The sequence below is a fragment of the Castanea sativa genome, chromosome 5 (genome assembly GCF_040712315.1).
Source record: "Castanea sativa cultivar Marrone di Chiusa Pesio chromosome 5, ASM4071231v1".
NCBI classification, from domain to species: domain Eukaryota; kingdom Viridiplantae; phylum Streptophyta; class Magnoliopsida; order Fagales; family Fagaceae; genus Castanea; species Castanea sativa.
The window spans coordinates 77650083-77666287 of NC_134017.1; the positions used below are offsets into that span (position 1 = coordinate 77650083).

Genomic DNA, 16205 nt, shown 5'->3' on the forward strand with positions numbered 1-16205 from the left:
ATATGTATTATTACATTATTGTAAAATTTTTGCTCATTGCAAAAGTTAATGACCAATAATACTAAATTGAGAATACAAATGTTCAGTATAAACTTGACTTACAAAATTGAGAATATAATCAATTTTATCATTTTAACGTATGAACTTGACCCTTTAAAATGATAATAGAATTTATTTAAAATTAACCAAAGTTGACCCATAATTTCAAATTAATGGCATAAAGAAAGAAAAACTTCTCTCTACCCTTGTAACCATCAAATGCTAAAAAAAGAAAAGAAAAATGAAGTTTTAATTCCAAAATTTTGAAGTTAGCTATAAATTCTTAATATATTAGTTAAAGCCGGTCACATGTATACACTGTGTTCAAGGTAGGTTCCGATGAATATCTCCTTTGGATCCATTAATTAAAGAGTGACTAAATTTTAATCTCGTCTCAAGTGGACTTGTGTGAACAAAATATATAATGCTAACGAAAAAAAAAAAAACAAAAAACCCAACGACAACAAAAAACAACCCCAACTCAACACTCTCCTCCTGTGCAAGTCCAACTAGAGTTATCATCAACAACTCAACGTCATCGTCTTCTCCAATCTCACCTTGTCCAAACTGTTAGTCACTCTGACAGTCTTTGGCTCTCCCAATCAAACCATTCCCATTTTGATTTGAAATGCTTCTCCAAACTCAATCTCTAGCTACCCGCTTTGCTCCATCACTCCCTCCCTCAAAACCCATATCCAAAACCCAATTCACTCCTCCAATTCAATTCCCATTTCGCCAATCTCCTTCCCGCACTCCAAAATGCTCTCTTTCACTGGTATCAGAGCCGACCCATTTGGAACTCAGCCCCAATAAGCCATTCCCAGCTGAAGTTTCAAGGACAATCATGGAGTTGGCCTCTTTGGGCACACTTTCCACCCTGAACCAAGAAGGTTGGCCTTTGGGTATTGGGGTTCGCTTCGCTGTTGACCCAGAAGGGACTCCAGTTTTGTGCTTGAATGCCTCCAATAGACAGTTCTCTTTTGATAGGAGGTCTAGTCTCCATGTTCAGGTACTTTTTCATTCTATTAAGCTTTTGGAACAATCGGTAATTTATTGTGGTGTCAGATGTTGTGCCCAGCGATTAATGGGGAGTGTAGCCGTGTAGGCCTATACATGGTGGTTAAATGATTAAATTCACCGTCTCATAAAGAACAATTGGTAATTTATTTGAATGGAATGCCAGTTTATGTATGTGTATGTAAACTAAACTCAATAGGTTGTTGTTGTTGTTGTTAATTTCTTTGAATCAGTTGGAGCAATGTGGATTGAGGACTCCTCAGTGTACAATTCAAGGCAACCTTGACAAACCAGAAGACAGGATGGTTTTGAAGGTATAATCTTGCCTCAATTTGGAAATAGTTGTAGCATAATTATTTTTATATTAGTACTTAAGATAAAATTTTTCATCAATTTCTAACTTTTGATGTAATGATGATCGCATTGTCCACCACTTTAGGAGCTTGATAATATGATTGTTGTAACTTAGTGTTTTTCAAAGTAAATGAGTGAGTAAATTTTTGACAAAGCTGTGACACATAATATATGCGAGTTTGTGATTAATCTGGATTTATTAGAAGGGTTTTGTGGAATCTTTGTGGTGGCTATATCTACTTCATAGGACAGTTTAGGGACTGACATTCAAAGTGAAGTGCCTTATTGGTTCTTTGTCATTTGCTAAAATGCGATTAGATTCTGAATTTCTTTTTGCTCAAAATAAGGAATGAACTCTTGCTTCTAGTTCTGCTATGACCCTATGACATAATTCTAGGGAAATTTGGTTGATGCTTCGGTTATGTAAATATTCTATTTCCTTTCACATAATTGATCCACAGAATGGTGCTTTTACAAAGAGTTGGGTCTAGTATATGAACTAATATTTTGAGGTGTCATGGGTCTTAAAGTAAATCTAAGGAAGAGTGAGATTGTGCTAGTGGGATCGGTGGCTGTTGTGGAGGGATTGCCGTTGATGTTGGGTGGTAAGGTTGGTTTGCTACCTTTGACTTATTTGGGCCTTCCATTCGGAGCTAAAGGCAAGGTTTCTGTGGAATGGTATCATTGAGAGAATGGAGAGAAGATTGGTAGGATGGAAAAGATTATATCTTGCTTAGTTTTTCCATGTATATTATGTCTCTATTCACTATGCCTGCTAATGCAACAAATAGATTGAAGAAGCTTCAACGTGGTTTTCTCTGGGGAGGTATGGCGATTGGATTTTGCAGCCAGTTTGTCTTTTCTTAGGGTTGTGGTCTTTGGAAGGCCGTCAGAGCAGGATGAGATTCGTATGCTAGATTTGTGGGCTTTGGTCTAGGGGATGGCAAAAGAATTAGGTTTTGGGAGGATGTGTGTGGTGTTTTGGCAGGAGTTTAGCATTTTTATATCTTGTACTATTTCAGCTAGCCTTATAAGCTCTGGTTATGTAATTTACTAGAAATCTTAGGGTATTCAACGTGTTTTCTCCTTAGAGATTCTTAGTTGTTCATATTCTTCCTTATATTCTGATTTGTTCATATATATATATATGTGTGTGTGTGTGTTTATTTGTATGGATGTCTAGTTTTATGAAGAATTTTTGTTTGTGTGTTGTCTTGTTCCAAATCAGAGTAAACATGTGGTTGGATGCTTCAGGACCTGGGGATTTTTTTGCTTGTTACAATTTAGTCAGTTGGAGATTCTTAATTGGGAGTCTACAAAAGAAGAACATCAAGAAAGTTTTATTGCAATTTTTGTTCACAATATCCATAATTAATTGGGAAATTATTGAAAACCTTAGTGTTTGTTATTATACAAGTACAATTATTATCTTTTGGACAGAACTTCTCTAAAGAGGAGTAATTTTTAGTTTCTTGGTTTCTTGGATTGTGAATTTTTTTCCTAATGGAAGGAGATCTGCTGCGCTATACTTCCTACTTAGGTCACTCTTCTCATTTCAACAGTCGCTCTTTAGAATTACACTATATATAATTTTATTAAAAGGGAAAGATCATTGTTAGCTGGTTTTATATGTACAAGGGCTTTAGGTTCAGAGGATCATCCTTTTTTTTTTTCTTCTTTTTTCTTTTTTGCATTTTTCAGTCATTAGAGGAATTTGGTCTCTAATTGTTGTCTTATTTTGAATGTATTGGGTGCTGCTCTAATCAATTTAAGAGGTGTTAGGATGTTGGCATCAGAATTGGCAATAAAAGAAGAAGATTAGCTTGGAAAGCTGCTCTACATTGTTTAATGTGGACCTTATGGCAGGTTAAGAACAAATGAGCTTTTGAAGGGATTGACGGATTGTGTGGGTTTTGCATGATGCCAAGTCTGTTTACTATAGAAACTTTGGTTGACTTTTTCTTGTTAGTACATCACTACATTGTGTTTTTTTTTAGGGTTAGTAAAATATTCCTAAGGGTTTGGTTGTTAATGTTAAGGGAGAGATGGTGATTTGGTTGATTTGATTGTGTCCTTTTCTTGTTTTAGTATTTGTGTAACTTTCTTCTGTGTAAGTTGATTTCATTGATCATTTTCCTAAGCCTGCAACCAGGAGTCTTTTGTGTAGTCCATCCTGCACCACATGCTTATTATCTTATTCTTCTGTTTAAGTTTATTTCAATGTTCATTTTCTTGATTTTTAAGTCATTGCAACCAGTGGCTTGTATAACAAGCCCTGTATCGCGTAATCATGGCATGGAATTTAAGGATAAGATGTTATTGTTTACATACCACTGTAGAATGATGGCTTGGCAGAAGGGCTTTTTAAGGCTTTCACTTTATTGGCTGTTCCTTGCCCATCTTGAATTGTAGAGACACAAACCTCTAATGCAATGTGAGGTCACAGGATTTTCTGTTCCTGTGTCATGTGGTCAGGTTAAGATTGAAGGCGCCCTGGTGGGATCTCACAGACAGAAAAAGATTGTAGTCAGTTTGATCCTGATCGAGTGATATTGCTTCTTTGGCCTGAACCTAGGGACTCCTTAGATATGATACAAAACATAAGCATACCCTGGCTTATTTACAAAATATAATCTAGTACTAGGTTCCAATGTCTTATTGATCCATACAAAACTCATAAAAAGCTATCTGAAGATGTGCTTCTTTAACTGGTTCCTGGAAAAAAGTTTTTGATTTGGAGGTTCGCTGTCTTTTCCCCCCTCTTTTCAGCAACTGCATTCATTTTGGAAAAAGAGATTTGGAGAAGAAGTTGATGAAGACCTCATATATGTTGTTGCTGTGGAGCGGGTACTTCAGTTAGAAGACTTCAAGGAAGTGAGTTGGTGTTATATGTTGTCCTGTTTTGACTCATAATATCGTTTGTACTCATCTTTCTTCTGTAGCCTGCTAACTTTATCAGTGTATCTGAAAATTACCATCATTTGAAACATACTGAATGTGTTAATTAAAATGTGATTTTGATGTCTGAAACTATTCCAGGATGGCGTATGGATCACTTCATTAGATTATAAAAACGCCTACCCTGATCCTCTTCGCGACTTTGCAGAAAAGCTAGTGAATGAGATAAACACCAACAACATGGAAGATATTAATCGCTTTTGCAACATATATGTCGATTTGGACTTCCAGGTTTGCACCCAACTATATGTTTTTTGCCTTTACTTTTACCTTAAGTTTGTCAGAAACTCAAATCCAAATGTTACATAATTTTTTTGAGAGAATAAACATTGCTTATGAAATAGGAAATGTAAGGTTTTACTTTGTACAAAGTAGTTGAGAAAGAATGACCTAAGATTTAACTATTGTTTTATGAGTCTCCTGCTGTTTTGATGAAATGAATCTCCCAAATCAAATGGGTCATTACAACACTTCGATGCTTGAGTAATGATTTGAGTAGACGGTCGTCACTCCTCAGTCCTCCCTATGTTGCATTTTGGCACTTCACATTTTGGATTGCGATGTTAGTTGTTTTCATGCATGCACATTTCATTGATAAAACAAAGTTATGCAGGATGTTTTAGAGCTTTGATGTATCAGATAATGCAAGAATCTATATCTAGATTCTGACTTAAAGCATATCCAACCAAACTTAAGAGTTGTAGAACAAAGACCAAAATCTGCTCAATTTAGTGCCTGAAATTTTCTGGAAATTAAGAAATGTTGCAAGCATTTCTGATAGCACCTTTGTAAATGTTTGGGTGTTAAAGGCTTATTGGTGGGGAGAAGGAAAAGGAATTCTGCAACTGAAAAATGCAGTATTTAAAGATGATAAGAAAAAGATAAAGAATGCTCTCTTGGATATGATACCTAGGGGTCTTAGGCATTACATCTAAGAGATAATGCATCATGCCTCACAAAAAAATGGAAAAAAAGAAGCATCATGCAATGCCTAGAGCGTGGGCCTCAAAGATTCAAAGTACACTGTACATCACAAATGGCAGAAAACACTTCAGCTCTTCATTCTGATCCATTCCCTCTATTTGTAGTTTACAACTACCTATGCTTGGAAAAGAAGCAGATTTGGTGGCCTACTTGCCAAGCAAGACAAGGCTTGAGCCCGTGAAGATTGAATTTGACCAAGACCCATTACTCAACCATTAAACAAAGCACTACTTGACCCAGAGTAGAACACACATACCCTTTTCCAGAAAATTACAAAATTACTTATGTGCCTGATTTTCCCATCAGGTTCCACACTTCTCTCAGACACAGAAAGTCTCTGGATTACTATGGTATAGTAACTGGTGAACTCCCAGGCTTTCTATGGTTTAAAGTGGACTGTCTTTTGTTGATCTTCAATTCTCTTCTTGAGTTTTGCATGACAGGGCCATGATAATTTTATGCCATAAGTATTGCCAATGAGCTCCAGCTCAAATGTCGCTTTCTCCCCTTATAAGAACAAAGTGGAGGATCCTGAGTTCATATGTACCACGAAGTTATCTAACGATAAATAAATAAATGTCACTTAGTTAATGGTGTGATACAGTGTGACCAAACTAGAGTTTGCCTTAGATTATCCTTCTTTCTCAAAGTACATTTTAATTGTGCAGGTATCAGAGGCAAAGCTGATATGGGTTGATCGGTTAGGCTTTGATATGCGTCTCTTCTCTCCTCAGAAAGGTGTATTTGAGGTCCGCATACCTTTTCCAAGAGAAGTGACGGATGAGAAAGGTGCAAAGTCAACATTTAATTGCATGTCACAAGCAGCTTGGGAGGTGGAAAAAAATTTCCATGCCCCTGATTTTCAGAAAGTGAAACAATTGAAGCAAATAGCATAGAGGAGATTCCCCCTACTCCTCCAAGAAAAAAAAAACATAGAAGAGAGTAACAACTACTTTACTTCCCTCTCTCTCTCTCTCTCTCTCTCTCTGCACAGAAAAGACATATTGGTGGCCAACCAAAATTGAACTTCTAATCATGTTAAGGCTTCTACATTGATTTATACCCTAGTTTTGTCAATGTTTTCCATGATTGATTGGTAGTAAGCAAGTTGTACCTTACCAGTATTAACTTTCGTCTAAATCAAAAATCTAATGCAATTTTATTTATTTATTTATTTTTTTCATATTACGTGTTTAGACCCATTATATTTTATTTGAACATTAGTATGAAGTGTTGATTTTACCCTCCAAGTTAAACCCACGCTAGTGGTTAAAAGTTTAAAACAAACAAATCAATTTAGATTTGAAAGAGTTTAGCCCAAATATAATAAATTTCATAATTTTCAACCCAAAATTTAAGAAAAAAAAAAAGAATTTTTGAGCTAAATTTGAAAAGAAAACCTACAAAAAGAATCAATTTAAGGACCCATTAGTCTAAAGCAAATTGAAGGGGACCAAAAATTGACCAAGTGGATCGCATTGGACCGAGTGGAATGAATGAGATTGAAGTAGACCTAATTAAACCGAATAGAAATTGTTTAATTTTTAGGGAGAAAAATTATTGTCAAAAATTTTTAGAAAAAGAGATTATACATTATATTATAATAAAAAAAATTATTTATTCCCATACATTGTGACTAGTTTTGTTAATTCGTGAATTTTTTTTAATGAATTAGTAGATTAAGTATAGCTCTTCATATATTGTACTTAAGGTTTTCGAATTGAAATCTACATAATTATAGTCGTATTGACCAATATTATTATTTTTTTCAAAAAAATTTCACATGTTTCATACATTAATGCAATCAAATGGATGAATTTAATTGGAACCATACTAATTACTAAGGTTTTGCCAAAATTGGAAAGAAAGTTCAAGAGATGGTTTGAGATCTCTTCAGTTTATGGTTGGAGATAGTTATTTTTATAAAATTAAAATAAATTATAATCTGCCAAAAGTTTTTTAGCTAGTTTAGTTGGTACTTTTTTTAAAATTTTTAACCGAGACATCCAAATTTAAATTCTTTATTCATGACGTAATTTATAATTATTGAATTATAAAAAATAAACCTAAAAGAATTATTCCAACCCAAAGTTGTGCTGGGTTTGTTTTTAGTCCAAAATATAATCGGCCCAACCCAAATTTGTGGCTAAACAAAATTTCCGAAGGCTTCACCATCTTCTCAGTTCTCACCAAGAGAGCCACTGTAGCTCACCCAGGTCTCTCTCTCTCTCTCACGCGAGAGCAAAGACAAGCATAGCAAACCACAAGGTTTTTTTTGCCTAGGTGGTTGTGTGTGCTCCTTGGTCGCCGATTGAGGTTGCTCCAAAGTCTGAAAGGTGCCCTTTTAATTCATTTTTCATCTTATCCTCATAGTTTGTTCACACAGTTAATGGCATCTTTAATTGTTGTTTTATTACCCAAAAAAAAAAAATACCATTTTTACATTTTAACTTAATCGAAGCTAAAACTGTTTGTATTTATTTGGAATTCTTTTCATATGTGTGTGCATTTGTAATTGATATTTACTGGTGTTTAGAAAATAAAGATTTAAAATTTGGCAAAAAATTCATTGTTTGTACCTAAAATTTTAACCCATTAAGCAATTTTAGTCCTTGAAATTTGAAGTTTAAAGTGATCGCTTTTCGTCCCTATACAGTGATGATGTGCCAATTTTTAGTTTGATCACATTATGTAAGGGACTAAAAGCGATCACTTTAAATTTCAGGGACTAAAATTGCTCATGGGTTAAAACTCAAGTGGAAAGACTTGAAAATCATTTGAATGTATTTGTACTAGGAATCATCTAGATGCAGTAATTATGTTTTGGGGCCTTAAGTGTGGATAAGGAAATGTTCTTCCCAGTTTTGCACTAGACTAAGGTGTAATGCAGGAAATCCATGGAGCTCTAGTCAAAACTTTGATTTTTTTTTGAGTATTTGCGAAGTAAAGCGATGATAATTTTGAATAACTGAAATTCTTTCCCTCTTAATGGGGGAAAAAAGATTTGGGATTTAATATATGGTTGTTTTTAGTATATAAAAGAGCATATCTGGGCATCATTCTTTTTGGGTGGATGTTATTAGGTTGTTATGTTGAGCAGTAATTATGCTTTGGGGTTTAAACAGGGATGAGCGAGATCAATGGGCTGAAAGCGAAGCAAGTTACATGAAAATACAAGGAGTGCAATCAATATTGGATACCAAGGGCATATTGAATATTGTCTTTTTTCTTTTGGTTGTGGGAATTTTTTTTATTAGTAAGTTTCACATGCACCCAGTGAGTCTTGAACTCGCGATGCCACTCTACATCCTATTATTATGGGAGGAGGAAGTGCCAGTTGAGCTATTGGTCATTGGCTTGGCTGTGGGAAATTTTGAATATGCAATGGTTTTTAATCCCCATTGTTGACCATTAAGTTATAATATTCATTCCACTGTGAAAGTGCTGAGAAAATTCCTGGCTTCCATATATTCTAATACTAAAATTGTTTAATAAAATTAAAATTTGATATTTTATTTATTTTTCAAGTTTTATATGTTATTTGTTTCATATGTTCATTACTTAGATAATGTTTGCTTCTTTATTGGATGCTTAAATAATGTTAAAGAATGATTTTTTTTGTTATTGCTAAACTAGGCTTTATTTCACATAACAAGTCGTAAACAAAGTGAGGAGAGTTTAGAGGAAAGATAAAAGAAAAAGAATTCATTGCTATCATCATCATTAAAAAAATGACAAAAGAGCCTTAAAAGCAGAGTCATCATTTTGCAAATTGAACCTGAAACAGAACTTTTATAATAATGTTAGCCAAACTCTCAATTAACAGGAAAAAACACTTCTTTCATAGATTTTACCTAATGCTTACTTAAAAATCGCATTTTCATTTACTGCATTTTGAAATTGCTGATTTTTCAGAACGTGTATATAGACAGCTGTCCCAAATAGACTCAAAAAGTAGAATGAAGATGTTCCTTATTTTATGAGCAACCAAAGAAGAAATGCAAAGGAGGATAGCATCAGAAATTTGTCTATTGAAGAGACTGCATTGCCGATATAATCAAAATCTGTATTTTGGTTTGGAGAGAATCCCAGTCCTTGGAGATGAAGGGGATGATCCACTATACTTGGATGTACCAAGGCTCCCTCGAACAAAGTCAGAGAGGAAGCCATATCCAACACCAATGAAGCTTTTGATTCAAAGGGCAAAGAAGGATAGAGAAGCCAGAAAGGCCGAACCTTGTAGATTGCTCCAAGATCCACCTGACAATGGCATATTGGTTCCTGAGCTTGTCCATGTGGCCCACCAAGTCTACTGGTCCCGTCAGTCTCTCCTCTCTGGTCTTTATAAGCTTGTCCGAGCCGTTCCTGTTCAACGCTGCAGGTTCCATTTCCTTCTATATACTCCTTTTCAATTTGTTTTTGTTTTTGTTTTTGTTTTTGATCTCCTGTTTATAATATGAGCTGCTTTGAGTAAACTGTTAGTCTTTGTGACTTCTACTTACAATTATCAAATATTTATGCACAGTTTCCTATTGGAAGAAGTGTGTCTGAATCTGATGAAAACTAATAATAATAACTTATTTTTAATGGGGGTGGGGGTTTAGAATAAGTACCAAGATATATTTTGTAATTTTTGTGTACAAGTATAACAGTAAGCTTTTCCTTGCTGCTAAGCCAAAGATGATACTCCATATTGTCTTAGCAAGGAAACAAAGATAGTTTGTTGTTAAAACTTTACCTGATTGTTACTACTTTGTGCCTCTATGATGTAGTACCTATGAATATAAGGCAGGATGGTGGGGTGAAATGGGGAGCTATTTTTGGAAGAGAATTGGAATGTATTAGAAACAAGGGGGATTTACTGAAACATCATTAGTTATTATTCATCAATAACATTCCACTTTCTTTGCATTACTTATGTATGTATTTATGAATGTATGTTTTTGTTGGATTTCTCAACTAAACATCTGATCTCTTCATATTTTCATGCCAGTTGAGTTTTTCTCTAAACTTTTTTATGAGTTTTATATATTTTGGTTTTATACAGGTGCTGCTTTGAGGTTCACGTTGGCCATGTTGGTCATGAAATAAGAACTTGCACTGGTCCAAAGAGTGGTTTCCGGAGTGCTACTCATGTTTGGAGAAAGGGTGGAGTTCAGGATGTGATATTTTTCCCCAAATGCTTTCATCTTTATGATCGTGTTGGGAAACCAAGGGTTGGGCATGACGAGAGGTATAGTGTACCACGAATCCCTGCACTTGTAGAGCTTTGTGTACAAGCTGGTCTTGACCTTGAAAAGTACCCTACAAGGAGAAGAACAAAACCTGTATACAGCATTGAAGGAAGAATTGTAGATTTTGAGTTAGTGACAAACAAGGATGGGCTGGAGGGAAATTTGTATTCTCGGAATGTTGATCCTGTAGTAGATTCCAATTTTGGGACCAACATTGAGGAAATGACGAAAAATTCATTTTTTGAGAATCCTTGTAATCTTCTGGATCAATCAAATGACAACGAAGGGAAGAATTTGAGGGATTTAAGCATCAGAACAATGAACTCATGGTTTGAGATGATGTCAGGAGCAAAGAAGATGATGGAGAAGTACAATGTGCTGACTTGTGGATACTGCCCTGAGGTTCAAGTGGGTCCTAAGGGGCACAAGGTGAGGATGTGCAAGGCATCAAAGCACCAATCTCGTAATGGTTTACATGCATGGCAAGAAGCGACAATAGATGATCTTGTAGGTCCTAATTATGTTTGGCATGTTAGAGATCTGAGAGGGCCTGCTTTAAATAACAACCTGAAGAGGTATTATGGTAAAGCTCCAGCTGTGGTAGAGCTATGTGTGCAAGCAGGTGCACCTGTTCCAGATCAGTATAGGAGTATGATGAGATTAGATGTGGTTCCTCCTGACCGTGATGAAGTTGATCTTGTTGCTTGAAATATGAAGTTTTGTTATGCAGATGGTTTGAAAGTGTTAAGTGGAAATTCAAGGCTCATGACTTTACCCTTCAAAATGTATCTGTATGTGCATCTGGCCAGCTTATTTGCTTAAAGGCGTGACAAAAAGTGAATCTGTATGCTATGAATGTTAGTTTCATCTTCTACCAATACCTTTTTGAGGATAGCTTCAGTTTTAGGCAACTGCTACTTTGGATGTTCTAGCACCACCTAATGGAGTGTCAATTTTTTTGTTCATATCAGAATATTACAAGGGAAATTTGGAGTGCCCCTAGAAGAACTATTGTTGCATTGGGGAAATAATTTGGCAAGGAAGAACTGAACACCAATGATTTCATAACAATGTTCTTGAGAAGAGGATTTTCAGAACATGCACTGTTCGGTTCAAATTGAAGGTGACATTCACTTATTCCTTCAGAATTTGAAATCAATTGGTCTCCATTAATTACTTGAGCATCAGAGAAAAGCTTTGGTTTTTTCTTTTTCCCACCAAGGTACGTTCCATTGATCCGACTGCTTTATATTATATAATTGAAATCTTTCAGTTTTTACACTCCCTCTATCTGGAAATCAAAGTTCATATGTAGTAGATGTTTGAGAATATTTATGTTAGTCCATCTTAATTTTGAAATATGTCTTAAGAAAATATTAAAAGATGTACAGAAACAAAAGTGTGGGATCTTCTATTTTCATGTTCATCACTCTGACCACAGAAAAGTGTGGGATCTTCTATTTTCATTTTCATCACTCTGACCACAGAAACAGAACCGATATATTATAATATTTTATGAAGAACAGAACTTGAGATGATAATACTATCATTGCATCATAATAATTATCTCATGAATTGGATATATGTTTTCTCATTCATATTGTAAAAAAGGAAAAAACTAATGGATGTTCTAAGGGCATTGGTTTAGGAAAAATATTTTTAGAAAATTTTTATGGGAAAAGGAAAAAAAAATTGATTTTTTGACAGTTTTTTATATTTCCCATTAAAGTGTTATCACTCTTAAAATGGTTCATTAACAAATATCCTAAGGGCGCCTGTTAATATCCTCTCTTTGTTTTTTTGATAAGATGAAAGATATATATTTGATACATAAGATATTTTCTCCACAAATCACAATCCCTATAGATGCTCTATATAATCCTAAACAATACCACACAGATCAGATTTGAATAAACAAACTCAAAAAAACATATGTTAGAGTATTGCAGGACATAACATACAAAATACAGTTCATGGGATAATTTGAACGTATATATATGAGAAGTGTATATAAACTCGGGCCTAAATACACTTATTTAAGAGAAGTCAGTAATAAGAAGAAAAATTTAATTTCCAATCCATATGCTTAATTTGAATTTGCATACTTATGGTATGGTATCATGCTTGCACATAACCGACTTTTTATAGAAATTCAGGCGTCCAGCATTTTATTTGGTCCTCAAATGTAACTGAATTTTAAAGTTCCTATGGCACCATGCTCCTCTGGTCATGAACTTGTCATGGTGAAATTTGCCTTCCCCCATAATAGGCTCAGGAGATGCTCTATCAAATTAAGAGGGTTTTGATCACATATTATTGGTGAGTTGAGCAATCAGCTCGTCCAATTTCCTACCTTTTTCCACAGCATGCCTTGCCAATTGCCCCAATTCTTGTGCCCTCTCCTTAACCTTCCTCTCCTTTTCACCTCCCATCAACTCCTTCACTCTCTCACAAATCACACCACGATCAATGGTCATGATTTTCTCTCCTCCAATATCTCTTTGTGGAACCACTAGCCCTGCACCCAATCCCATTGTTACAAGTTTAGCATTCAATGCTTGCTCAGTACCAAGCACAGGTCAAGTCAAAAGTGGAACCCCATTCACTAAGTTCTCCAAGACTGAGTTCCAACCACAATGACTGAAAAACCCACCTATTGAAGGGTGTGCTAGTGTGCTTTGCTGCTCCACCCAATCATATACAACCATCCCTTCTTCCTTCACTCTCTCATTCCATCCATCTGGTGGAGCCCAAGTCTTTGATCTCACAACCCAAATGAAAGGATGGCATGCCATCTCCAACCCAAAAGCAATCTCATCCATTTCATCATTTGACAAATGTGTTTGTGTACCATATGAGACATAAATCACACTGCCTGATTGATTAGATTCAACATACTTATCTAGCCACTTGATGTATGCAGCATCCAGTTCATCATAGAGGAGAAGTGGTCCCACACAATAAGCTTTGGCCTCATTGCAATAGTTGGATTCAAATGCTCCAACATGGTCACCTTCAATCTCTTCTAAGCTATTAACAATAACACCCTAACTATTCACATCTGCTTCTTCAAGCTCCATTAGAAGGCGCACAGAAGGCTCATTTGGGTCACCATTTTAAAGCACATCAGGGATGTCACCTATGTTCAAAGTGAATGGAATTTTCAGCTCCAACAATTCTATAGGATCCAAAGGTGACACTTTCTTAATTCTTGGAACATTCAAAGAAGTAGATTTAGAAACAGCCATAGAAAACACTCCCATCCCATGAGAAACAATGCGTGGAATGCCAAATAAACGACATGACTCAAGTGTCCAACCTAGGGAAAAGTCAGAGATAACGCAAATTGGAGGACACCCATCATCAATCATATCTCTAAGAACATCCTCAAAAGGTTGTTTCATTTTTTTGGTGGCTTCTATAAAAAGAACCAATAGGGCCATTGAAGGAAGGTCAGCAGTGTTCTCACAACCTTGTGGCAAGTCTTGAACCTTTAGAAATGGGATTATTGACAAAGAGATGTTTGGATGCTTATTGGTTTTGGAAGAAATGAATGGTGCATTTGATGGGGTGGTGATAAATGTGACTTTTAGGCCACGGCTTGAGAAGGTGATATGTCTAGTAAGGGGATGGTGTGGCCTTGAGCCATGAGAGGAAAAATCACTACATGGATTACTCGTGATGCAGCTGTGACCATGACTGGAACTGGAATCCTGTTTTTTTGATAACAGTTTAGAAACCTAAGCTATGTGAATTGTGAGGCTTGAAGCATGGAATTAACTCACGTTCTTATGCAGATCAGATTTCACCTTATATTATTATTTTCATGTTATGATTTCACCTTTATTTGATAGATTTCTTTCATTAAGAAACAATTAAAAGATGCTCTAGAGATATTCTCGGGGCCTTGGTTTCATTTATTGTTTGAAAAATGGAAACTAAAATAAATTAAAAAACTAAAAAATCTCACATCTCAACTACTTATTATTATTTTAATATCTAATGTGGCATCATTATTCTAGAGTGGCATCATTATTCTAGAGTGATATCTTTTCCTTTTTTTGAGAATGAAAAAGAGGAGAGAAGGAAAGATTGGAGAGAAATTGAGAAAGTATTTTCAGGGGCTCACCATTTTTCCACTTTGTGCTTTTCATCCAATTTAATTTTGCTTGTGTCTGTGTTTATCTTGCATTTGGAACAAGTTGAAAATTTCAATTTATTTGCAATTTTAGCTTATTTTTGTTACTATTTATGGGTGTTACTATACTATTCATGGGTTTTACTGTAGTATTTAGTTTACTTTTATCTACAGTACTTTCAGCCAAAAGTTTTCAGTTTCAGCTAAATAAGTTGTTCTCAAACGGACACTTAGTATCATATATTTTGTTCATAGTTAGTCTTCAGCCCAAGAAAAGGAGAAGTGTTGTGTTTGGTTGATGGTCAACGTAAAATTCGGCTACTTTATTATGAATGGATCTAATACAAATACATGTTGGCAGTGTTTCCTAGAGTACATGTAGTTGTCTCTAACCAATTTTGCTAAGAGTCAATAGCTAACCACAAAAAATTTAGGAAAACTTTGTCTTTGTTACATGCTTTCAAAATTGATCAATTGGATTTTAAGAGCTATATGATGAAGTAACTCTAAATCCTAATGATCCTTTGGCAAATGTCAAATTTTGATGTGTCACATACTCACAAATCCTATGATGCATCCCACCAAATAAAGTTGCTCAGGCCTGCCCCAACTTATAGATGAGATTTGAATCGAAGATGCGTATTAATTAAATTCTCTTTTCATGATTTCCTCTGCATCAATCTCTCCTTGAGATGTAGTTTATACTTGAATTGCTAAGGTAATTCAGCAGAGTTTTTACTTTTTCGTCTCAAAATCTTCGAAGTTCGAACTGTTTTTTTTGGTATTATCTCATCTACGTTGGCTTAAATTGTGTCTAGTAAAAACAAGGTAGCAGAGTGCAAATGAGAACCGAAAGGGTGACAAACCAATAGAGAACACTTGGAGCACATGCTTCCACAAGGTCCCTATATGCTGTTTTTGACACAGTTTTAGGGAGAGTCATTAATGACCAAATATATATACCAGAAGGCAATGGTGCCGGAGCCGAGTAAAGTAGTTGATGGGGATTGCAATTAGGCAATTTACAGCCCACACAACACAAGTATACATTGTGGCCCCAGGCATCAAAGTCAAGTGCTTCTGTACTTGCCCATCTCTCCGAAAGGCCTGATTAATATTTATTGACTTAGTTAATTGTGAAGAAGATAATTATGGAGCTTATAAATCCAATAAATATAAGAAAGGGTACTACAAATGAAAGAGGCATGAAAAATGAATGGATATTCACTATTCAGGCTCCTAGATAAAGCTCGCAAGAAATATTTAGGAATTAAAAAGTTGAAATGCTATGAAACTAGTATTTTATAAAAATATACCTATTCTCCTAAAGTGTAGTGCGTAAAAGAATCTGAGTTATAAGTTGCAAAATAAAGCATGCATTTATAAAGAACACAATATACTATATTTTATTATGCATCTTCTATGATTAAGTAAACTCAACATACTTGTGTTGATGAAGAGTGCATATTCTACCAATTTGA

At 35.2% G+C, this 16205-nt stretch overlaps 2 protein-coding genes and 1 pseudogene across 5 annotated transcripts; 2 read left to right on the forward strand and 1 right to left on the reverse strand.

Annotated features, from left to right (window-relative positions):
* Window positions 1-439: 439 nt before the first annotated feature.
* On the forward strand, window positions 440-6532 carry LOC142633369 (glutamyl-tRNA reductase-binding protein, chloroplastic). Its single transcript, XM_075807595.1, has 5 exons — window positions 440-1048; window positions 1290-1370; window positions 4180-4284; window positions 4450-4599; window positions 6021-6532. The coding sequence occupies exons 1-5, from the start codon at window positions 668-670 to the stop codon at window positions 6246-6248; spliced, it is 945 nt and encodes a 314-aa protein (XP_075663710.1). The 5' UTR covers window positions 440-667; the 3' UTR covers window positions 6249-6532.
* Window positions 6533-7553: 1021 nt separating this feature from the next.
* On the forward strand, window positions 7554-14563 carry LOC142637489 (APO protein 3, mitochondrial). Of its 4 annotated transcripts, none has more exons than XR_012844657.1 (4): window positions 7554-7688; window positions 9281-9733; window positions 10400-11808; window positions 13510-14563. XR_012844657.1 is itself a non-coding variant. In XM_075811764.1 (3 exons), exons 2-3 carry the CDS (start codon window positions 9351-9353, stop codon window positions 11292-11294), a joined length of 1278 nt encoding a protein of 425 aa, XP_075667879.1. In that variant the 5' UTR covers window positions 7554-7688; window positions 9268-9350; the 3' UTR covers window positions 11295-12023. The 4 variants fall into 4 exon arrangements, 2 of the variants coding, with proteins under 2 accessions (XP_075667879.1, XP_075667878.1); XR_012844658.1 differs by lacking the exon at window positions 13510-14563 and having other exon boundaries at window positions 10400-11443; window positions 11558-12023; XM_075811764.1 differs by lacking the exon at window positions 13510-14563 and having other exon boundaries at window positions 9268-9733; window positions 10400-12023.
* LOC142637488 (UDP-glycosyltransferase 90A1-like) lies at window positions 12893-14283 on the reverse strand (annotated as a pseudogene).
* Window positions 14564-16205: the final 1642 nt, after the last annotated feature.

What these genes read in the sequence shown, in the direction of transcription:
- LOC142633369 (XM_075807595.1), top strand. Translation starts at nt 668, where the DNA reads ATGCTTCTCCAAACTCAATCTCTAGCTACCCGCTTTGCTCCATCACTC. An exon ending in AAGACAGGATGGTTTTGAAG is followed by an intron (nt 1,371 to 4,179) that starts GTATAATCTTGC and finishes CCCTCTTTTCAG; the next exon opens with CAACTGCATTCATTTTGGAA. An exon ending in ATGTCGATTTGGACTTCCAG is followed by an intron (nt 4,600 to 6,020) that starts GTTTGCACCCAA and finishes TTAATTGTGCAG; the next exon opens with GTATCAGAGGCAAAGCTGAT.
- LOC142637489 (XM_075811764.1), top strand. Translation starts at nt 9,351, where the DNA reads ATGCAAAGGAGGATAGCATCAGAAATTTGTCTATTGAAGAGACTGCAT. An exon ending in GTTCCTGTTCAACGCTGCAG is followed by an intron (nt 9,734 to 10,399) that starts GTTCCATTTCCT and finishes GGTTTTATACAG; the next exon opens with GTGCTGCTTTGAGGTTCACG.